General features: G+C 32.6%; 2 protein-coding genes across 8 annotated transcripts; both read right to left on the bottom strand.

The window, feature by feature from the left end:
* Positions 1-116: 116 nt before the first annotated feature.
* Positions 117-5,114, bottom strand: LOC140832886 (uncharacterized). Of its 4 annotated transcripts, none has more exons than XR_012118194.1 (8): positions 4,793-5,114; positions 4,263-4,323; positions 4,045-4,139; positions 3,926-3,959; positions 1,337-1,391; positions 1,183-1,225; positions 292-409; positions 117-240 (listed from the first exon to the last, which is right to left on the bottom strand). XR_012118194.1 is itself a non-coding variant. In XM_073197163.1 (8 exons), exons 1-7 carry the CDS (start codon positions 5,042-5,044, stop codon positions 298-300), a joined length of 612 nt encoding a protein of 203 aa, XP_073053264.1. In that variant the 5' UTR covers positions 5,045-5,113; the 3' UTR covers positions 117-240; positions 292-297. The 4 variants fall into 4 exon arrangements, 3 of the variants coding, with proteins under 3 accessions (XP_073053264.1, XP_073053265.1, XP_073053263.1); XM_073197163.1 differs by having other exon boundaries at positions 292-369; positions 4,793-5,113; XM_073197164.1 differs by having other exon boundaries at positions 117-409.
* A 1,633-nt stretch (positions 5,115-6,747) lies between these two features.
* LOC140832885 (uncharacterized) lies at positions 6,748-12,267 on the bottom strand. 4 transcript variants are annotated; one of them, XM_073197159.1, is made up of 11 exons: positions 11,997-12,267; positions 11,792-11,861; positions 11,632-11,710; positions 11,041-11,157; positions 9,841-10,158; positions 9,327-9,715; positions 8,822-8,921; positions 8,506-8,559; positions 8,330-8,416; positions 7,440-7,568; positions 6,748-7,344 (listed from the first exon to the last, which is right to left on the bottom strand). In XM_073197159.1, the coding sequence occupies exons 2-11, from the start codon at positions 11,848-11,850 to the stop codon at positions 7,033-7,035; spliced, it is 1,644 nt and encodes a 547-aa protein (XP_073053260.1). In that variant the 5' UTR covers positions 11,851-11,861; positions 11,997-12,267; the 3' UTR covers positions 6,748-7,032. The 4 variants fall into 4 exon arrangements, with proteins under 4 accessions (XP_073053260.1, XP_073053262.1, XP_073053259.1 ...); XM_073197161.1 differs by having other exon boundaries at positions 11,632-11,707; positions 11,997-12,266; XM_073197158.1 differs by having other exon boundaries at positions 11,792-12,266.
* Positions 12,268-24,591: the final 12,324 nt, after the last annotated feature.

Raw genomic sequence — 24,591 nt, 5'->3', positions numbered from 1 at the left:
CATATTTTGATATATTATTCTAAAAAATATTTTTTTTTAAAATTTAAAAAATGTGCGCCAACTTGTGCCTCAGGCTCCATGGCCCTTGTGCGTCTTGCGCCCTTGACAACTATGAATATCATAAACCCAGTTCTTATTGCTCAAGCCAACTAGTTCATCCTATACATGTGTCGTTTCATGGATTATTAACTCCACAAACATATGACTCACAGTACATGAATATTTGATTACATGATAAACCTGTTATTTTTATCACAATGGAAAACAGAGCACACATAGTTCCACGTAACCAAAGTCTTATATCCCATTGAGGGTGACCACAATTTTGCGTGGAGTAGCAGAGTCACGGTGCTCGCATAGCCATATTCCCTGGAACAAAGGAATCAAAATTCTTTGAGATGCTCCAGTCCTGTAAAAAACTGACATGTCTGCCGTAATTCTATCTGATTAATAATTCATTAGTCAACAAAATCAAGCAATTTAAGAACGTCAAATCATAGTTGAAAAGTGATCATATAAGAAAAGATGTTTTAATGTCACTCGTGATATCAATCCCAGTACCGCAGTGAACATTCACGTCCTTTCTAAGATTCAACCAGAAACCTCCCACAGGGAATAGTTTAATTGACAACTCAAAAGGCCATGAGCAACATATAAACTACTGGCACACACCTCTGCAGTCAGCCCAACAATGCAGCCACTGCCGCTGCTAAAACTCGGGCCCACGGCACTGCCAACATGTGTCTCTAGTGCCACTGGCTAACTCATCCAAGAGGCTACCGCTAAAAGCAAATTACTAAATAGTTGAACACACTCTCTCTCTCTCTTTGGGGTTCAATCAAAATATTAGTCACGCATAACAAAAATTTCTTGTTTGAAACTTGAATGCATCTCCATTGTAGTCAGTGTACCAACTATATTAGAAAACCCTGCCTCTAACAATAAGTCAAAGCCAACCCCAAACATGAATGACACGAGTGTATTTTTAGGAATTCGCATGATTCACGAGTAAACTAAAACTGAAGTCACCCCGACCATCCTGATCACTTGAGCAAGGCAATTACATCCTATGCACTCCTAAAAACTTTATTGATGACAGTGAAGACTCCGATATTTAATTCCCTTTTTCTTTTACTTTGCAGTTTGCAAAATATCATCAGAGGCATGTACTTAGTTGAATACCTGCCAAGTTCCCATATTAAGTTTTCCATCCGTGATGGGGATCCTGCATAAGTTCATTATCATGAAAGTTCACCATGAATCAGGCCACTTTAAATAACAATGCAATTCAACTTGACAGGAAAAAATAGAAAGATAAAGGAAAAGAATTGCGCACGAGAGAGAGCATCCAAACATTGAAGACTTGATGTGAGCCGGCATGTCATCTGGACCTGCAACAAAGGCATGACATCAAAAACCTTGTCACATTTTATTGCGTAAGAAAATCAAATCATGATATCTTGCTTCTTTTATATTTTCAAGTGCTTATGATTTATCCAGATCAATTTGTTCACCACTTGTGGATGAAAAAGCTACGAATAACCAACACAACAATAAAATTGATGAGAGATTACCCGACAGAAAAAAATTCTTTTTGCCAACCCGACCCCCACCACCCCACGTTACAACTTACTGTAGAGATAAAACTATTTTTTAAAAAACTTGGATTGCTTTCGAGGAAACAAACCTAGCACAATTCTATGAGAAGTCAGCATATGTAACAAAACTAAGAACAATACATTCAGGATAAATGATAGTGGTACTGGGTATGTTTATGTTCTTCAAGAACCCTGAAGCACATATTTTTGACAGACAAGTTAAGATACTTAATTAATAATTAGTAACCTGTTAGCTAGTTGAAGACATCATATAGATCAATATGTTCCTACAGAGAAAATTTCTGTTCAAATTGTCAACTCTGAAACACATTCTTCCCTTACGGTTGCTCAGCTCCTTTTATCTTTAATTTTCCCCATTAATGAACAAGGATAATATGAGGATCTGCAGTAGACAAATAACAAATACCAAGTTTCTGTTCTTATGAGAACTGGTCTACCACAACTAAGAGCCAACAGCAGGTTAATGTGTAAGAGTCACATGAGAAAGTATTCGGTGCAACAGGTAACAACAGACATGGTTCAACTGGTTATAAACACACAATTCTATGCATGTGGTCTGACAGATACTTTGCATTGTACGACTGTTGCTAGTTCAATAACTCAACTAAGACTTTTACTCCAAGTAACTTTCCATTTGCCAAAAGGTAACATGTATCGGGAAAATTCAAGAACCTTTCGACAAAGACATGGAGTAAAGAAAAGGGAACCATTTTCACAACTATGTTCCTGTCACGCCCCGAAACTCGGGTTTGACACCGACGTCGCTCATCAATCACAAAATCGAAAAACGACCAGTCTCGTAGCACAGTATAAACCGAAACCAGCTTATTTCATAAATTCGTCAAAAATAATCATTGTCTTTACAACTGAATAAATTGAATAAATTGCGGAAGCGTTTACAATTAAAATAAACCTACTAAAATTCTATTAATCCTTGCAACAAAATTCTCGAAACTTTAAATAATTTCACCAGCCTCAAAACTGGTCCGACTCTTCTTCCTCGACCTGTTCCTCTGATTTATCTTCAGATTTATCTGGGAAGGTGTAAGGGGTGAGTATTTGGGGAAATACTCAGCAAGTGGGGGCCGTTCGAGTACACAACAACATGCATATAAAATTCGAAATTTTACCCACACACCATGCATAATTTGACTCATATCACATTCGTATCATTGACCTGACACTGAGATTCCTCTACTTTCAATGGTTTACTGACGTCAGTCCCTAATTTTTATTCCTCTAAGGGGGCGAGGCCGAATCGGTTATATCCCCACCGTATGAGGGTCATATCATAGTTGGGATTCTCTCCCATATCCAGTTGGATCCTCACAGTGTCAACATAAAACTTATGCACAAATCATAACCAGAAGGGGTAGAAGAAGAATTGTACTCGACCGAATTTTTATAAAACCGAAAATGCATCACACGAAAATTCAACATTTAAAACAAGCCCACTTACCTTAAACTTCTTGAAGGAAAACGTGAAACTCCGGTGGCTGGACTGCGGCAACGCTTCGCTGTGCTCGAAAATCCTAAGGAACTAGGGGAGGGGAATTCTCGAAAATTTGAGAGTAAAATGGTGTGATTTTCGAGACACTGAGCCCTCTTATTTATAGGGGTTGGCTGCTATCCTGATCGTATATCAAATCGCGTTTGAATTCTGAAATCAAATCTTCATCTAAAATCGTGATCAAATCCACCTTTATTCTTTATCCTAAATTTCGAATTGTATGTATATATCCCAAGGATAATTTTCGAAATTATGCCTTGCCCAGTCTGCAAAATTTCGACTTTTGTGTCTAATTCCCAATATTCGATAGATTTTTGACTTCCTAAAATAATAAAAATTATATTTCTTAAATCCCACAAATTTGCTTACTTAAATCCGAAATTTAGTGGTATTTTTCCACAAATAATATTTGGATTATTTTTCCTTTGGCTAAATCTTTTAAATTCTTCCCCGTCTGTATTTATCGCGTAGACTTTCCCTACTATTTTCGAAAATCCTTAACAAAATCTTCCCATATTTTCGAAAATCACATGATATTTTCTTCAAGATTTGTAATCCAAGATTGAGTTATCTTCCTGCTTAAATCTTTATCCCGGTATATCAAATCTTATGTCTATATCTGGTAAAATTCTGCATATCTCAAAATCTGAAAAATAATATACACGATATTATTTAAATTCTTGAGAAAAATTATTGTACACGGTAGAATTATCCAATCAAAAAATTACAACTACTATCACGATAAAATCGAGATCTCGGATTTTACAGTTCCTATCCAAAAAGGAGGAAGCACTACCTTCAATAGTATGTTCCCATGGTGCTGACGGTCCCTGAAATTAAAAGCTCTAACAAATGAACGCCATCTTCCAATAATAAATGACACCATCTGAAGAATGGATAAAACAAAGGTACTACCTCTGGAACTATTCTGTTCAAAAATGTCTCTGTGTCGTATCTGACATCGGAATCGTAGTTTTCGTTCACAGTCAAAGAAGCACTTGTATGCTGCACTGTTTCATGCACATATTCAGAATGAGGACATCAGAGAAAAAGGAAAGGGAGTATGGAATGGAAAATAACAGAGGAAATGAAAAACTAAATTATATTAAATGGATAACTCGGCTCAAGCTTACAAAAAAAATGAGCAAGGCCGCATTTGAACCCAGATAGATCCTGTCCAATCTCTTTCAAAATCTGAGACAAGTTGAAAAGTCATAAAAGTAAAATCAGCACACACCACGTCAACATTTTAGTAGTAGGTAAAGAAACGCACTAGGAATGTTGAGGGCACAATTTTTTCTTTGTTCGCGTATGGACTTCCTATTGAGTCCAATTCAAATTTAAAGGCCACGGATTGGCTGAAAACCATCTAAGCTACCTAATTCCAGAGTTTACATACCATATATAACACAGAATTTTGAATTCACAGCTATTTAGAATTCATCAGACCGTGGAGTAAAAATTGCATAATTCCTTATCCAGGTAGGCAAAATCACGATTTTCCATGGTAATAAGCAGTAGGAAGTACAAAAACCATAAGCGGGTCGGCTAAATGCAGGTAAATGAGAGTATTCATACCGAAGAGGTTCGGTTTATGATATATACAAAACACAAAATCTCCGACGTTAAGTAAAGCAAAAAAGTGTGATGAAAGAGTGGACACCTTGGATGAGATGAGATGGCAGCCGCGCCTCTGGGAAGGAATGGTAACAATCTTCTGAGCCCATTTGGGATTTGCAATTCCCGAAGACTCCGCCATAGTAGTCTGCTGATTATCCAGGGAAAGATGCTGGCTCTTGATTGTCGTTGTTCTAATCTTCTGAGATACGCTTTTACTTCGAACTGAGGTGAAGCTGGACGATGATGAAAAGAACGGTGTCGACGAAGGTACCACTGGAGACCCTAATGCTTGCATTTGCCCCAATTTTTAATTTCCCCAATTGCTGCAAACCCCTAATTAATTGAGTGACTTAGGTCTGAATTGGGATTATTTGTGTGAGGCCTTTCAATGTTTGTGTGGTTGTGGGCTTCCCTTCATCTTTGTGTTGGATACTTCTCCAATTGGCCCAACTTACACGCTTAAATAAATATTTTTAAATGTTTTTTACTTATCGTGCTCATCTATGTACTCATTATTATTGAGATTATACTAGCATATTTGATTTACAATTTTGATATATTTCATCACGTTCAATAAATGAGTGTCACATCAGTGATGGACACATAGTTGAGTACGGTTGATGGAAAATATACATATAAATATCTATGTGAATATCGTTGAGAAGATATCCACCTATCGTGTATATATACATTGGAAACCTATGTGAGCACTTATCACAGTTAAATCATATCTAATAGATAAACGTCACTTCAACCGTTTTCATATTGTTTTGATACAGTGTGTCTGGGTCATTTTTTAAGCAAAAGAGATTTCCCTTTCAAATACAGCAGATTGCAAAAATAATGAAATCGAGTCAAAAAAAGTCAGAATCAGCTTTCAAGTGTGGCAGTAGTTGACCGAAGCCTAGGCATTTTGTGAAAAATATTCATGATCTCTGAAACAAGTAAAGCACCAGTCTGCACTAGCCATTGGTGCAAGTTGAGACCGGATGCAGCCATAATCATGAAACGCAAAAGTTTCCGCCACTAAAGAGAGAAAATTCCGGGGATGTAAGAAATGAATGAAATATGTTACATATCGCACATAAGCTGGATTAAGTAATTGAGAGTTGTATTTATAGACTTGACCAATCCTCTCTATTTAACTACTTTTTGAAGTTGAGCTCTGCTCAATTATTAATCTTAACAAAAAGTAGTCTGGTCATTTTCAACGTTTTATCCTTTTCAACTAGTAGCTATAAACTTGGTCATTGGTCGGCCGCTAAGCTCAGTTGGTTTGGAACCCACACACTGTGTTGTTCATATCTCTATAAACCGTAAAAGAAGTCGATTCTACGTTGTAAAGGTAAAAGAATCAGGTGCCCAATCACTAACCATAGGGTGGTCGTCTTTGTCAAGCCATTTATGTCGTCACAAATGCAAGTATGCGCCAGATTTGATATAAACTTAGACAACAATCAGGTGAGAAGATAAAGTCGGTTGAAGCTTCTAATGTCCCTTTTAGTTTACCAATTCTCCCTCGCCCACTTGAATGCCACCATCACAACAAATGTCAATGTTTGGCATGGTCTCAAGGGCTTATATTATATTTGTCGAAATCGTTTTCATTATATTTGTGAACTTATTTAAAACTTCCGGTCGTCAGTCAAAGCTCCAATTTGAGACCTGTAGTTGCGAAATATTTTATGAACAAATCAGGTTAGCTAATCCAGTAGGCAGGCTGCCACTTCCATCGTGCTCATTATCAACAACCAAATTACAACCCGATTTAACCATATATACACCCACGAAGGATCATAGTGTCACACCAACATATCCATACACTCCTGTCAGCCCGAAGGAATTTTCTGCTGAAAGGATTGTTTTGGGGGGAAAATAGATATTATGTTTTAGAGAATTAAGTTGGTTATCATAAAAACACACGTCATTTCTTATTCTAATCTTGCGACCACCATAAATCATAAATTATAACAAAAAACACTTTTAAAACCAAACAAAGAACATAAAATTGTTATGTTAACCAAAAATATATAAAACAAAAACATCTAAAACTTCGAAGTCTTTTACGCTGAGAGGAATCAATGGACACTAGCAAAACCAAGCCTCCACTCTTACTTCTATCTCTGTACAGTGAACAAAATACTCCCACAGCAATCTTGATTATTACTCTAGCTAGAAACACAAGCCTCACAACTCATAATTACATCAAATCAAATCAAGAAACAAACTATTCATGAAGCACCCCAGGTTTATACCTATAATTATCATTATGAGATAGCTAGCTTAGCTTCCTTGAGCTGCTATTTCTTTATGGATCAAGTATCGAAAAGATGAGGTCTGTTCTAACCAATAAACATGCTTCTCAGGTCGACCCTTCACACATGTTTTAACAGCTTTTCGTTGTATACCAACTAAACATTCGCCAACTGCTTCTAAAAGCGCAGCCATGTCAAGTGACATATCCTTTCCGTAATAGCACAGGATTTTTGGAAGGTAGATCTTTGTTTCCTTGTGAACATAAACCGTAGCTTGTATGAATTCTTCTCTCGCAACTTTCAGGTCCTCAAATATTGTGCTTGCCTTGTAAAGCCGCACCTATAATTTAATAGATATAAAAAATGGGAAAACAAAGAACTTTGCATTTGTTTCTATTTCGGAATAGCTAAGAAGGAAATGCATGAAATTATTACCGCAGGATCTGAATAAGCACCCGAACTAAGTGCAAAGTGAACAAGTGGCTCAGGGTATTCGATGGCATAAGTATGCTTAGAGCTCCCACTTTTGAACTTCTTTCCGGGAGAGAGAATTGTTTGGAGCCACTGCATAAAACATTCATGTATGCCAGCATGAAGCGGATTACTGAGACATAAACTTGGTAATAAGTCAAAGAACTTGCTTCCACTCGGTCTCACCGAGAGCAATAAAAAACCAAAAGCTCTAATTTAATGCCAACTTATTTCGCCTTTTGGCTACTACCATCATAGAGTCAAATGTGGTAGTTCTAATCAATTTCATTAAAAAAATCCAAGCTTCAGGGCCTCATGACTTCAGATAAATTACTGAAACCAGATACATTTGACGAGATTAAGTATATTTACCCCAATGATATGCCAAATTACACATTAAGGGCAAACACTGATCAGTGAAAGTGGATGATTAACCCTGAAAAATAAAAAACAAGTTGTCCCATTTGTTCGTAGATCAAGGACAAATAGAACTCAATCACAGGGTAATCCGTCTTTTCCAGAGATTTATCCCGGTTTCCACTCTATTAGTGGAATTCCTAAAAGAGAAAGAAATGAAATGGCAAAGATACACTCCCTCAGTTATTTCCCAGAGTATAATGACTCCTGAACAGCACCATGTCATCTGAGCAGATCTTGAGGAAGGATTCAATGGCGAGAGTTGAGATGATAGAAGGAAGTCAACGTGGACCCATACGAATATTTTCAAATATGGATCCTTAATTGGACCGAGAGGGGTTTATTACAAATTTATTTATTATTTATCAGGCCACCCTTTTATTTTTACACAGAAGTATTTGCCGCTTTAGTACATCACTCGAGGGCAGAGTACATACCGGTGCAGAATAGTGTGATCTGATTCCCAGAATGGAGCTTTGTATGTCAAAAGCATTTATGTTATGTCCACCCACATTATACGCAGCCTGAAAGAAAATTTGTGTGCGGATTTAGTTAACTGCTATAAATAAGAAATAAAACCAACAGACTGTGGTATAAAAAACTATACTTCGACCTTCACAATGGAAGTGCTTTTTATATAGTTTTGAGTGCCGTATGCTAAATAAGCCTGCAACCGAAATGAAATATCATTCAACCACACAAACAAAAGCTGAAAAGCTCATACTGAAACTGGTGGGCAACCCGTTACTATATTCGGCTTTCATGAAAAAAATACTTGAAAAAACTGTCAACCCGTTACTATATTCGGCTTTCATGAAAAAAATACTTGAAAAAACTGTCTGCAAATGATGATGGCCATTATTCAGTATATGAGTAGTTAGAGGATTTGAAGGTTACACAAAATTGATATAACGTTTTGCTAGCCTTACGTGCATAACCAAGGCATTGTGAATATTGATCCAAAAGGCAAGCTTTTCTTCACGCCGCATCTTCTTAGGGTCAACAATCTCAAGACTCTTAACCAGGGACCTGCGCCAAAAATAGTTGAAGGATATGGAAATAATGCGATAAGTCGAGACTAAAAATGTATTCATGGAACCGTATCAGTTAGCCTCTTTTATAAGGGCACTCCAATACCGTGACTCATTTAATTGACTAGAAATGTGTTGGGAGGAAATTAGAAACGCTAATAATAGAGCCAAAAGGTTAAAAAAATGCTTCTTGTGGGGGAACCAGTTGGCTAATATTTAGTAGGAAGAAAACCGTACATATCTGATATGGGTCATAAACCAAAATCCCATAAGCTCCTTTAAGGTTATTAGATGAACTATACTTGTAAAATATAACAAAAAATTATCATTTCATTATAAATAAGCCATTTGACTGATTTTAACAGAATCTGACCAAATCTGACAAGTGGGTAAACGCAGACACCTGAATTTCTGTAGCATTGTGGCCGCATAACTGTAAGTTTCATCATCTAAACATATCTTTAAAACTTCGATCATTGCAGCGTACGGACCATTCTCCTGTTTGAGGGCTTCAAAATCGCAACGCTCCGTAGTTTCATCATTACATTGAGGACTCCAACTACCAGATAAATTTCTGGGAGAAAAAGTGCTGGAGGAGCAGAATGATGAAGTAGACGAGGCTGAATAGCCTTTGTGAGTGAGATAGGGGTTGGCCAATTTGCAGTAAATTGAAGATATGCATCTTACGATTTCCTCAGATAGTCTGTCGGGATAAACAAGAGCATCATTGGTGCTGATATTTCCAAGATGATCTCCTAAGCTACGATGACGAGAATAAGTTTTTCTCTTCTCCTGAAATTGTCCAAGAACAATTCTTACATGCTCATGATTACAGAATAATTTACAGCTAGGAAGAACGTAGGCAACAGAAATGAACCAACTAAACGCAAAGTGTTTGAGAAGTGAGGCTTATATACACTTCCAAATGATGACTTTGTGGTTGCAACGTGAATCAAATCATTAGGGCCAGCTAAAGCACTTGTAGGCGAACTCTGATCATGATGGTCATTATAGCTTTTTGGGATTCTCAATTTCATCATGTGCGAAGTTTGATCAGACGGCACAAACCCCAAAGGTGGTTTTCCAGTTATTTGTTGTCCACTGACCCCATGGTTTCCTGAAATACTTGGGAGATGCTGCAGAAAAGCGGTACGGTACAGAGAAAGAAGATATTGTTCCAAGTGCACTATTTCAATCTCAAGCTTGGCAATTTCTGTCACAAGTTCTTCTGAAGACTGCACAAAAACAGCCAATTAATGAAATTAGGTCATCAAAGTTTCACAGACAGAATATGACATAAATAAGTCATGATATGCACCCCAACTCGTTTAGTTTCATCATTTGTCAGAATGGTGAATTTAAAAATGAGAATGATATCTCTATTTATCGATGGATCCCACTAAAAGGAATGATTAATTTTGTTCCACTAATTCCAATTACTGTAGTGGAAGAAAGCAGATTGACATATAATTGTGATATTTGCACCAGAAATACTAGCTAAAAAGGAAGATTAATTTCTTGAGATCTTCACCAAAAAAAAAAAAAAATCAAGGGAACTTAGTTATGCAAAGTCCTACAAACATTTATCGAGTTGATTAGCAGCAAGACAAATCTTCAAAGCCAACATGAAATCAAAATCTGGAACTAGTCTGAACGAGCCTTAAATGTCTGTTATTTGCAGAAATGCCCCATGGGGATCAGTAACTGTAGACGTAGCATATTGGCCTCCATGGTTAAATAAGCTAACCTAAAGGATTACCACATGCATCATGCCTGAAAGTATTACACAATGAATATCACCAATTCCGGGAAAAGAAATGTCTAACAAAATAATAATAGATTAGACTGGGCTTGCTTCTGATCAATGATAGACTGGCCTCGATAGTAAAGCTTATCAACCACTCAAATGAACGGAAGAAGCATGATACAAAAATCATGAAACAAACACATCACAAATCATGTCATGCATAAATCTCATCTTTCTCAGCACTTTATACTGTTTTATGAAAATGCATGATAATCGAACATAGGGGGTTTCTACATTAGCATGTTCCCTTCAAGTATGATAAAATGTAGTAAGGGAATTAGAGAGCCAAGTACGAGATAACTACTATAACCTTAGAAGTCATCTTGCCATCTGGAAGAAGACAACTGATTGATTCAAAGCACTGATCCTTTTCTGTATCCGAAAAATTGGATAACTTGCTAACAGATTTAGTCTCCATGCGCAAAATCTGTATCACAAGTTCAAAGAAAACCATTATATTGATGATTGGAAATAACAGTGTTTTCTTCTGGTCAGCAAAGACTTGGGTAATTCAGAACTCAACTCCTCGGATGGAAAAAAAATGAGAATAAAACATTTTAGAAGCCTGAGAAAAGTTCCATTTCCCGAAAGCAAGACACCACTGTTGAACAACCTAAACAAACAAAAATTTCTGATTCCACTGCCAAAATGACCAGTGACCAACCTATTTTAGCTCAACTTTTCACCAAATGAAATGCCCTTTTCAATTCAATTAGCACGTAATTAGTTCATTTAACCAAGTTGCATGAATCTAAGAATTAGTTCAGCTTCCTCATAAATTGGTTGCTATTTTCATCTAAATAAGTATAACAAAACCTTAATGGCGGAAAACGACCGATGTGACAGAGATTGCGGTCAAAAGAGGAATACAAAAGCAAATAAAAGTGAGGGAATTACGCACAGGACGATTTTCATGGCGGGAAGGCCTCGGCGACACGTTGAGTACACAATGATCATCCTCTTTAATCATCTCAAAACTGCTGCAAATTCCACAAATCAATCAAAATACAACAACAGAACACAAATGAACACTCCCAATCTCAACCAATTACACTGCACACCTCTTCCATCTGGATGCACGCGGAGTCGGTGCAGGAGAAGGGCAGTCCACTGGAGGCATTACGTCAAAATCTAACAAAAACCCAAGTATGATCTCAGCACCGACACCCAGAAGCAATACAAGTCGATAACTGAATCAAATATCACTCAAATGCTAGTATTTATCATCAAGAAAAAAAATATCCCAGCAAATCTTGAAGTGGGTACCTCTGCCACACTCTGCTGCAACCAAAACCTCTAGGTGAGAGAAAAATGTGGCAACAAAGTTTTAATTAAAAAAAAAAATCAAAGAATCGATCCGTATAAAGGGGTGGGTGGGAAGACCAAGCCAGGCCAGGGGCAATAATGATGAGAGATTCAATGGATTAAAATAAGAAGAGTGCGAATAAAATAAGGAAGAAACAAAATAAAACAGGGTCATTAACACAGTGGCGTCAATGGAGGATTGGCATTGAAGTGGGTGAATAACAACAGCAATACAAAACAAGCAAACGTGTAGTGAATTTGATGAAAGAAATGCAGAGTTTTTTTATATAATTCAGCTGCAGCGTCTGTCCAAATTAATGCCATAAAAAATATTTTTTGAAAATTAAAATTTGATATTTTATAAATGAGTTGATCTTTTGTGAGACGGTCTAACGTATCTTTATTTGTGAGACCCTAACGATATTCACAATAAAAAGTAGACAAAAACTTGTGTGAGAAGGTCACATGGGTCGTATTTGTGATACGGATCTCTTATTTGGGTCACCCATGAAAAAGTATTACTTTTTATGCTAAGAGTATTACTCTTACAAATACGGATCTCTTATTTGGGTCAACCCTACTCATATTCACAATAAAAAGTAATACTCTTAGCATAAAAAGTAATACATTTTCATGGGTGACCCAAATAAAGAGATACGTCTCACAAATACGACCCGTGAGACCGTCTCACACAAGTTTTTGCCAAAAAGTAATACTCTTAGCATAAAAAGTAATACTTTTCGTGGATGATCTAAATAGGAGATCTGTCTCATGAAATTGATCCGTGAGACCGTCTCACGAGAGTTTTTGTGATTATAAATAATTGAGGAAGGATATAAAATTAAAGTATCATTAAACATAAGATGATGATTCGTCTTTTTCTTTTATGACGATGTATCAGACTCGTTGTACAACTTCGTCCGAAAAAATATTGATAAAAAAGTCATCTATAATAACTAATTAAGCGTTTAAATATAACACTGATTCAAACATGATTCTTATTATTTAAGGTTGACGTTCAGTGGGGAACTGCATGGAATAATTTCGCGTAGGATTTAATAATTATTATTAATTATAATACATGGAAAAAGTGGTGAGGAGCCGTTCGGAGAACTACAAAAATGGCATAATGGGAGGTGAAACGGAAACATTGAGTGGTAATTATGAGTGTAAAAAAATAGGGTTTTTTTTTTAGATTTTAGTAATTTCGAAAAGGTTTTCTTAAAAAGATATTGTGATTTCTTATGATTTATTACATTATTATAAAAATAATAATAAAAAATTTAGTCACCCCGCCTCTCCCCTGGAAGAGACGAAGCAACAAAAATATATATTTTTGTTAATTTTTCATTCTCCACTGTACAAGACTATATATATATATATATATATATATATAATATATAGTATTTATAAATAGGTAACTGAAAATAAAAAAAAAACATTCAATTGTATGTTAACATAAAATATTTAATATAAAAAATTATAGATGAGCAACTAATTTTATTTTCATTATTTAAGATGAACATATAAATTTAACATCATACTAGTAAAATATGCACACATGTTCCATGTGTTATTATCATTTTTAATTTGATCAAATAATAGTAAACAATTAAAACGAAATTATTTTCAATTTATAAGAGTTGTTAGGTTTTAAAATGGAAGTTTTTTTATATTTTTTTTATGTAAAATATGGAGTGACTTGATGAGATTTTTAGTCGGGTAAGAAAGATAATTATGAAGTTAAATATTTTGGTGTCATCTAAAATAATTACTCTAAGGGACATCACATTTAATAATATAGTATAAACATAATAAATAAGAGCGTGATTTTTGTTTTTTTAGTGAAGTCTAACGTTAAACAAACAAAATATAGAATAATTTGTTGATCAATGATTATAAATATTTCTGAAACATATAATTAGGTTCGTGCTTTTAAAAATATCATTAAAATATTTCTCTAATAATATTTAAATTAGAAAATTATGGTATATAACTCAATAACTAGAAAGATGGAGATGATTTGCTTCACTGAGACCAAACATCGCATTTATCGTTAAATCCATTGATGACAAAAAGAAATTAAGAATGATTTGTGTGGAAAATATTTTTTTGTTGTTGGAATTTAACAAAAATAACCCATAATATATGTTCCAATAGTAGATCTCTTGTGAGACGGTCTCACGAATCTTTATCTGTGAGACGGGTCAACCCTACCGATATTCACAATAAAAAAAATAATTTTTCATGAATGACCCAAATAAGAGATTTATCTCATAAAATACGACCCGTGAGTCCGTTTTACACAAGTTTTTGCATTTTTTTTTGTTGTTTAACGTTATACTACATTCAAAAAAAATTTATTTATTTATTTATTTGTATGAAATTTTAAAATTTTAATTGGAAATGTGAATTTATAAAGTCGTCTTAATTAATGGAAAAAAACAATAGTTGTTCATCTAATTTTTATATTAAATATTTTATGCTCATGTTATATAGAATTTAAATAAATTTAATATATTAAATTTTGATTTAATGATTGAGTTTTATTTAAATTTTTTTGAACAAATTAGAGTTCAAATTCATATTTGAAAATGAATAGTTTTCATCCGCTCGAATTTGAATTATCTATATAACAACACGTGTTTGATTTTTTTTCTTTTATGTTAATCTACTATTGAAATCTTGTATTTTCAAATACATATATATAAATACACACACGTATTTATATATTAGGCAAAAACTTGTGTGAGACGGTCTCACGGGTCGTATTTGTGAGACAGGTCTCTTATTTGGGTCATCCATACAAAAGTATTACATTTTATGCTAAGAGTATTACTTGTTATTGTGAAAATGGGTAGGGTTGACCCGTCTCACAGATTAAGATCCGTGAGACGGTCTCACATGAGACACACTCTATATATTATATGAAATAAGTGAATTATTATATTATACATTAAACATACTTAAATTGTTGTATATATGTGTCTAATATATAAATTATACATGTGTGTAATATTTATATATAGTACAAGTCCCCCGCCTGTACAAGAGGCGAGGATGTGTTTTAATCTCTTGATTTCCACTCCTCGTCTATCAGGTTTTTTGTTAGACGATCTCATTAATTTTTATTTGTGAGATAGGTCAACTCTACCGATAATTACAATAAAAAGTAATACTCTTAGCATAAAAAATAATATTTTTTTATGGATGATTCAAATAAGAGATCTGTCTCACAAAATACGACTCGTGAGACCGTCTCATACAAGTTGTTGTCATGTTTTACTGGTAGGGGAGTGTTTTGTTGCCCCGCCCACAAAGTTAAACAAAAAATAATTGAAAATTTTATTTTTATAATAATTTAGTAAATTGTAAGAATTCACAATATTTTGATAAAGTTTTTTCAGAATTACTATAATCTAATAAAAAAAACCTCAAAAAATCTGTCAAATGTTGTATCGAGTGATTGTTGTTTCATGATAGTTATAATTGGTTGGTTCAAAATTTTTAAAGCATACACCTGTTCAAAAATATAACATTAGTGTTACTACTCTTAAAACAAAAAATTATCGCTCTCAACAATATTTCTCCGATAACTATTATCTTGTCCTAATTAATAGGAACTGAACACGTGACAGTGAATATGATACCAACGGTACATATATTGTTTTTAATCTAATGTGATAATAAATGATAACGTTGGAATCCAAATTTTTACCTATATGTAATAACATAAAAGTTATACTCGCTCTCAGGAATTGAGCAATTATTCTTCCATTAGAATCGAACATAGATTAAATTATTTGTATGTCCCACACGGAATATATATGTACCTTGCAATGTATGCAATACAAAAATTGGAATTTCAAGATAAATGTAATTAAATCAATCATTATTAAAAAAAAAAAAGAAAAAGAAAAACTGGGTGTGGTATTAGTGGTACAGGTGAATGGATCCACTCAACAGTGTGGAGTGAGGTAGGTCTGGTTAGGTAGTTAAAAACAAGCAATCACGATTAAATGTGTCTTTAGATATTTTCCATGTGTAAGTGATTGCCAATATATATATATATATATATATATATATATATATATATATATATATATATATATATATATATATATATATATATAAGATAGTTATTTAACTAGGCATGTTAAAACAAACGAAAATTGGATTTTTTTTTGTCTTATATAATATAACTCACTTTTATTACTTCAATTTGTTCCTTTATATATTTATGGTTGAGTTCAAACAATCCTAAGAATAAATACTACTATAACTTTACTGTGTGTATGGATAAGGCACTGGGTTTTCTAAATTAATATAAATAAAATCAATTTTGAGAATAAATTAGATTGTGAAGTTTTGCAAAATTAAGACAAAACTTCACCATCAATGAATGCTAAGAATATTTCTTTTTATCGTGAATATCGATAGGGTTGACCCGTCTCACAGATAAATATTCGTGAGACCGTCTCACAAAAGACCTACTCTTAATCATATTACTCGTCATAAAAAAAATGGATGGATATACACACATTTTGTTACGAAAACTAAACCAACACGATTTTAAATAAATAATTTTTAAAACAAAAATAAGTCCAATTTTTTAAAGATAAATTAATTAATATTTTACAAATAAAGATTTAAAAAATTTTGGTTGACTAACTCATCATTTAAACTTTAAAGTGATTTATTTTTCAAATTATTGAATTTGAGTTTCAATTCTCATTTTTTACATGTGGTCTTCATATTTTATTAATAAGATATGTGTCCAAATTCTATAAAAATAATAATGATAATAATGAAAAAAAACGTCAGCTTGGACGATGTAATTTTGCAGTATCTGGTATTATTAGTGGCGGATACTACAAAATATATAGCAGCATCTGTCATTGATAGTGGCATTTTACCTTAATGGCATGGACACATCTGTACATTAATACATCTCAAGCCTGAATATTAAAAATATAATCTGCTCGTTAAATTTTTATTTATTAGCTTTTTAAAGTAAAAGTATTTGTTGGGTTGTAATAATTGTCTTTGCTAGGTAGATCAATTGAAATGTGTTGCTTGAGTTACTATACATTTCAAAATATTTGAGTTGCACATTACCACGAGCTGCATATTTTGGTAAAGCGGAAACTCACATTCCTACTATTGGTATAGTACTCAAGGTCGAGATTTAGTACAATTTAAAATATTTGAGTTGCACAATTACTATCCGTTATAGCTTTTGGTCAATCGAGAATCCCTCGTTCCTACAAATATTCATATAGAATTTCTTTGAGAGTCATATATAGTGTATACATTACTGCACTTCCACTTGACATTTATCGTAATGATAAACGACTTGTCTCACCATGATCTTCTCTTGAATCTCAAACTTCAGTCGCTCTATCATTGCAGAAGCAAAGAACTCGTCGATGTGTCGGTGTGCTACTGGAAGCTCTGTGGAAGTTGGAATATGACAGCAATCACCTTCGGATGGGCTTACTACTTAGATGTTTTTAGCATTTATTCGCTCTGCACTTGGCTACCCGTCGCTTATCGTGGGCACGATAACAGGAACACACCAGAGGTACGTCCTTCTCGACCTCTCATACTATGGAAAGATCCTCTCAATGCTCTAACACCCACACTGGATATGAACTAAATTGTCTCACAACATTCTGAAAGATTCATTCACAATTGAAAGAGATCCAAAAAATTCAAGAGAATGATTGGAGAATTGGTTTATATAAATCTTTTTTGGATGAAACCATATGAAAAATGTTATTGCCAAAAAATTACAAGATTACATTTCCATTTATTCATAAAATGAGACGTCTTTTTTGAAGCCAAGATGGATTTTATTTGATACCTAACATAATGCATGTAAGATTACTTCACCAAAAACAAATTCGTTTAAAAATAGTTAATCTTAACAAAGACGTTCACAAGATATTCTATTTTTACACAGAATAAGATTCTTCAACAAGAACTTCACAAAATGTTGATCGTAAATGAGAAGATTGGTTATGTAGAAAAACGAAAATAAATTGGCAAAAACTTGTGTGAGACGGTCTCACGGGTCATATTCGTGAGACGGATCTCTTATTTGGGTCACCCATGAAAAAGTATTACTTTTTATGCTAAGAGTATTACTTTTTATTGTGAATATGGGTAGGGTTGACCCGTCTCACAGATTATGATCCGTGAGACGGTCTCACATGAGACTCACTCAAATAAATTTGTATTCACATACATAAGAGTTACATAAGAATAAGAATAATATAAGATTTTAATTTTTTATTTTATTATTTTGAAAAAAAAAAAAAAAGAAAGAAAAGAATTGACCTTCGTTAGAGTAATAAAAGTAGTCTAATTACAATACTCATTGAGAAAGAATAGTAGCAAATACAAATAATAAGCATATTTTAGCCCATAACAAAGAATTTGAACCAAGAATTTCATATGAACAAGATGAGGATGAATATGTCTAACACAAAAGTTAAATGTGAAAATTTGTTGAAAAACGTGAGGATTCAAGTCCATCGATCACCAAAAAATTCATATAATTGACTCCCAAAATATTTATCATATCGGCTTTGTTCATTAGCGGTTCAATTTTTTTTTTATCTTTCTAATTATTTTTCAAATGTCTTTGGCCCCATTTTATGAGAGATACTTATTTATAAATCTGATTATATTATACGTGTCAAGAAATACTTGGTACTACGTTCATTGGAGAAACAATACCGAATCTGGAAGATGTTCCAGAATCATTTCGATTGCTTGTTAAAGAACTACGATCATTAGCTCTGGAACTGAATCATATTCTTTTATTTGATAAAAACTTTCCGATGAATAGGAATGAAACTTAATCGAAATGAATAAAAAGTTTTCTTCTGTTATCGATTGGTATAAACATCAACTACGAATTGGATTAATTTCTACTTAACAAATAAATGCTTTGTCCACTAAAATTCTATCTAATTGAGAGATAATCGGAAAAGTGACAAAACCATATATTTTTCATCACCAAATCAATGAACCAGAAAAGGATGACTTATTTTGTGAAATAATTTTTGGGCCTATAAAATTGGAATTTGTTCTTGTAGAAATTATCTAATAATCGGAGAGGAGTGCAAAAAAAGTTTTATACCGGATTTTTCTCCAAATTTTTCCTTTATCATATTACGTATCAATCAGAAATTGTTATAATTTAAATGTAATACCTATCTTGATATCCGAGTAAAAAATATTCATATATCTTGTAATTTGAAATTATATTCAAAATTAATTTTTTTAAAAATTGATTGAATTTTATAATATAGAGGAACAAAATCTAGAGAGGTAAACATTGATATAAAAAACGATTTTCCTAATAATAAATTATCTAATACTTTCATACATGTATTATATTTAGGGTAATATGAGTGAATATCTCATTATTATTTAATATTTATTCATAAAAACTCATTTGAGACAGTCTCATGAGTCAATTTCGTGAAATGAATATTTTATTTGAGTCGTCCGTAAAAAAAATATTAATTTTTAAGACCAGTCCGATATTCACAATAAAAAATAATACTATTTAGCATAAAAAGTAATACTCTTTCATGGATAACCCAAATAAAAGATCTGTCTCACAAACAATAACTTGTAAGATAGTCTCACACAAACTTTTGTCCAGTGTATATTTAGGCTGTTTGAATCTAATGTGCCATCCTTGCTCATACTAAATATTGCATTTGCACTTATTTGGATTAGGTTAAACTTAGCATCATTTGCAAGCACGTTTACTGCCTTGAAGTTTTAAGATAACATTATATTGAAGATAATAACAATTATATATCCAAATTAGAATTATACAATAATCATAATTAGAATATCAATGGTGTCTAGGAAAAGAGTTCTCGATTGTTCTAATTATGATTATTGTATAATTATCTTATAATTTTAATTTGTATAAAATAAAATATATAAAGGTAAAAGTATATTATTTTGTTTTTTTTTTTAAAAAAGATATTCTGGGAGATGGTCTCTCACATATTTATATCTATAAGACTATCTCGCATATGTATATTTGTGAGATTGGTCGATCCAGTCCATTACTACAATAAGAAGTAATAATTTTTCATGAATTATATTAGAGATTCATATCACAAATCGATATTCAAGACAATCTCATATGAGAAAAAAATCTGATTGTAATAGCAAGTTATTTCAACTTCCAGGAAAAAAACCATGCAATTTTTTAGAGGGAAGCAAATTTGTCTGACATAAAATAAGACGAACAAAAAATTGCCACAGTTTTCTCACAAATTAAATGCCAATTTTGACTCCATATACATGTCTACGTATTATGCTCCAAACTACTGTAGCAAAATCTGTCGGTCGATTTCCTAGACCATGATTTTTGTTTTTTTTTAATAGATTATGATATTCGACCATCAATTGTCAGTCGGGGTAAAATTTTATTTTACTACTTTAGCTACAAATTAAGAAAAAAAATTAATAATTGACCTACATAACTTAAAAAGTGAAAGTATAATAATAATATTATTATTATTATTAATGATTAGGCTACAAATTAAATCATGTCATTATTTGAATGAGTTGGACAAATTTAATTTATTGACCGATTTCCAAATAATACAGAAGATTTGGAGGCCAGAATTTATTACCAAGAGTCATTTTTCAAACTAGGTGTGATGGAAGAATGAATACATGGTGTTAATTCTGTTTCATTTGTTTTCACAATCAATTTAATATATATTGTCATCATTGTGTTTATCTTTCTGTATATATATCAAGTTATTGGTGGGCACGAAGATGTCACAATGAGTAAACAACATATCAAAATCAAATATCAATTTAATCTCTCCATAATTTATCAAATTTCAATTTAGTCCATCGATAATGATAAAAAAGATTATACACTAGTATATATAAAAGTTGGGCCTAATAGAGACAAAAATAGACACCGACTTTTTCTTCCGATTTTGTCATTCTATGATATCAATATTATACTTTTTTTTTTATTTCAACAATTCAAATAACACTTTAGCCCCTCGATAATTTGTCAAATTTCATTTTAGTATTTCGATAATTATAAAAAAAAAATTGTATACACGCGCATCACGTATATATATATATATATATATATATATATATATATATATATATATATATATATATATAGTATGAGACCCTTAGAGTAATTAGCTTATATGATACCAAAATATTTAATTACATAATTATCCTGCTTACCCTACTAAAAAAACCTATTCAAGTCACTTCATATTTTATATAGGAAAAAATGTAAACAAAACTTCCTTTTTAAATCGGACAACTCTTCTATATTGAAAATAATTTCTTATTAATTGTTTAATATCATTTAATCAAATTAAAAATAATAATAACACATGTCATGTGTGTATCTTTTACTAACATATATTATGTATAAGATAGCACTTTGGGACCACAAAAAAATAGCGCGATTAGACTCGGCATTCATGCAAATCCTTTTGTAAATTAATTTTGTGTATATTATTTTTCTATATACGTAAAAATAATTAGGCAATTTTGAAGATGATTTTTAGAAGAGCTTTTTTTTTTAATTAGAAAAAAATATTTGTTATTTTATTGCGTTCTACAATAAATTTTTTTGTATTTTAGAGCAGCTCTTATAGATAGTATTAATTCTTTGTTTTTACGATTAATTAAAATAATGGTTGGGGTCCCTTATTTTGAAATTTTGTAGCAATTTTAAATTTTTGCACTGTGATAAATGGGCCATATAAAGTGATCAAACGGATTGGATACAATTTACTAGATTCATAAGCATGCTGTCATATATTTCTGGGCCAGCTATAATGGACCAACGAGCCCAGTATGCTGAATTTCAGCCCATGTAGTGTGATTAAATGATAACTATTGAATCTCAAAAATTGATGTGGACCATCCGTATTTCTCATGGGGACCCACGAGATCAGTTGTGTTTAGGTGATAAAGAGTTCTTATCCAGATATAATATATAGAGTAGATCTCTTGTGAGACGATCTCACGAATCTTTATCTGTTAGATGAGTCAACCATACCGATATTCACAATAAAAAATAATACTCTTAGCATAAAAAAGTAATGCATTTTCATAAATGACTCAAATAAGAGACTCGTATCACAAAATACGACCCGTGAGACCGTTCGCACAAGATTTTGCCTGCCATGTAACCGTAAGAGTAGGTTTTTTGTGAGATATATTTATTGATCTTTATTCATTCATAAGACGAGTCAGTTATATCTATATTTACAATAAAAAAAATTGTTTATGTGTCTCGCTCTTTGTCACCATTCTGTAGGAATAAGACTAAAAATCAATAAAACGCGAAGTTATTTGACTAAAACACAACTTTAACAATTTAGATGATAAGAAAAATATAACAACTTAAATAATTAAATTGACTATTTTCCAAAAATGACATTAAAACCTCCCACGTTCCACAAGTAAAACCAAATCGTCCATAAATTTCAATAGATGGCCGTGGTGGACGCGACTCGGCGAAGCTAGTTCGACGCTGAACGAAAAATCACGAAAAATTGGTAGATTTTTTTTACATAAATAAGAATATATCTTAATGAAATTTACGGATTCTTTTTTATGCTCGTAGTTATATCACTGAAATGAAATTCTTGATTTATTAACCAAAAAAAGCTTGTTCGCTCACGAAAATGATAAAATATAACCTTCATCGGTTTAAAGTAAAGAAAATTTTATATGATTTGGAGTTATACAATCATCTCCCAGTATCCAAATCTGGCCTCGTCACTGAATAATCTCCCAACATTTATGACTCTTCGGCCTGCAGGATAACATAGTTCCCCTCGATAAAGCTTTTATGATTATTGTAGTTTTTATTACAATTATTTCCTAAAATATTTTCCGGGTTGAGTTGATTGAGTTTCGAACTCAAAACGTCATCTAAAGCTTAGATATTAGTGTCAGATCGACAACTATCGATGCTTGGTTTGATATTTTTCGAGTGAGTGAGTCTCATGTGAGACCGTCTCACGGATCTTAATCTGTGAGACGGGTCTGCCCTACCCATATTCACAATAAAAAGTAATACTCTTAGCATAAAAACTAATACTTTTTCATGGATGATCCAAATAAGAGATCTGTCGTACAAATACGACCTGTGAGACCGTCTCACACAAGTTTTTACCTTTTCGAGTTGCGTCCATGTTAAAAAATGTATGACACTAGCTCAAGAACAACTTTTTTGCCCGTGATTATCGCAGCCAGAGTATGATTTTGGCACGAACAAATCTTAAGCAATTAAAAAGAAAATACGTTGTTGGCATAGATAATAGCTTCATCAATCAAAGCATCTTCCGACACTTTTAAAATATAGAAAGATTAAATAAAAGAAAGTAAAAAATGAAATAAAGTTGGAATGATGCTTGTGGCATCAATGATGAAAGCACATGCCCATTTTCACTAATTATTAATTGGATGTGGTGGTAATAATTATTAAATTACCGAGCTTTATTTAGAGAATTACTTCCCGATGTAATTTGAATAAAGACGGATTATTCGATTCTTAATAACGATCATTTGTTTTAAGTTGTGTTTAGATTTATGAATATCAGACGATGAATTTCAAATCACCACTCACCGCGGGTAGAATATGAGCCAAACTACTTATTCGAGATATACTCATATCACAAAAACTCTTCATCGGGTAAATTTTAGAGTGGGTCTTATGTGAAACCGTCTCACAGATCTTAACTTATGAGACAGACCACCCCTATTGATATTCACAATAAAAAGTAATACTCTTAGGGTGTGTTTGGTTGAGTGGATTAAATAAGGATGAATTAATAATCAAATATTTATCGTTAAAATTTTAAGTTGTTTTAATAATCATTTTGACCCGGTTTAAGATCCAATTTTATAGATAACTATTTGATTAATAAAATTGAATCTTAAATCGGGTCAAAATGATTATTAAAACATCTTAAAATTTTAACGATAAATATTTGACTATTAATCTATCTTTATCTAATCCACTCAACCAAACACACCCTTAGCATAAAAAATACTTTTTCATTGATGACCCAAATTAGATATCTGTCTTATAAAATACGACACGTGAGACCGTTTCATAAAAGTTTTTGCCAAATTTTATGTTTAAAAAATTAAAATCTGTGTTTTAATTTGAAAATTTATAAAGAAAAATTATAATATACACTTAATATAAAGGACATGCTGCCCAGCCATTGAATATTATCGTCCTTCTGTTATTGTTAATACATATAACATAATACATGGGTTAGTTATTGTGTTCGTAAACATGGTTTCTTGAGAATTTTTATCTGATTATTAAATTGTTCAAAACTAATATGAAATGCTTGTATAATAAATAATCAATTAAAATATTGTTCCAAATTTAATGATCTCGATAAGAAAAGTCTATCCAAGATTCTATCAATATAAGTCCCACCAATATAGTTCCCATGGCAAAGTAGGTGGCGGTGTTAGGCTATTGTATTAGTTTAGAGAT

This window comes from Primulina eburnea, chromosome 5, assembly GCF_022965805.1.
Source record: "Primulina eburnea isolate SZY01 chromosome 5, ASM2296580v1, whole genome shotgun sequence".
NCBI lineage: Eukaryota > Viridiplantae > Streptophyta > Magnoliopsida > Lamiales > Gesneriaceae > Primulina > Primulina eburnea.
This window is presented reverse-complemented; position numbering and strand designations above follow the sequence as displayed.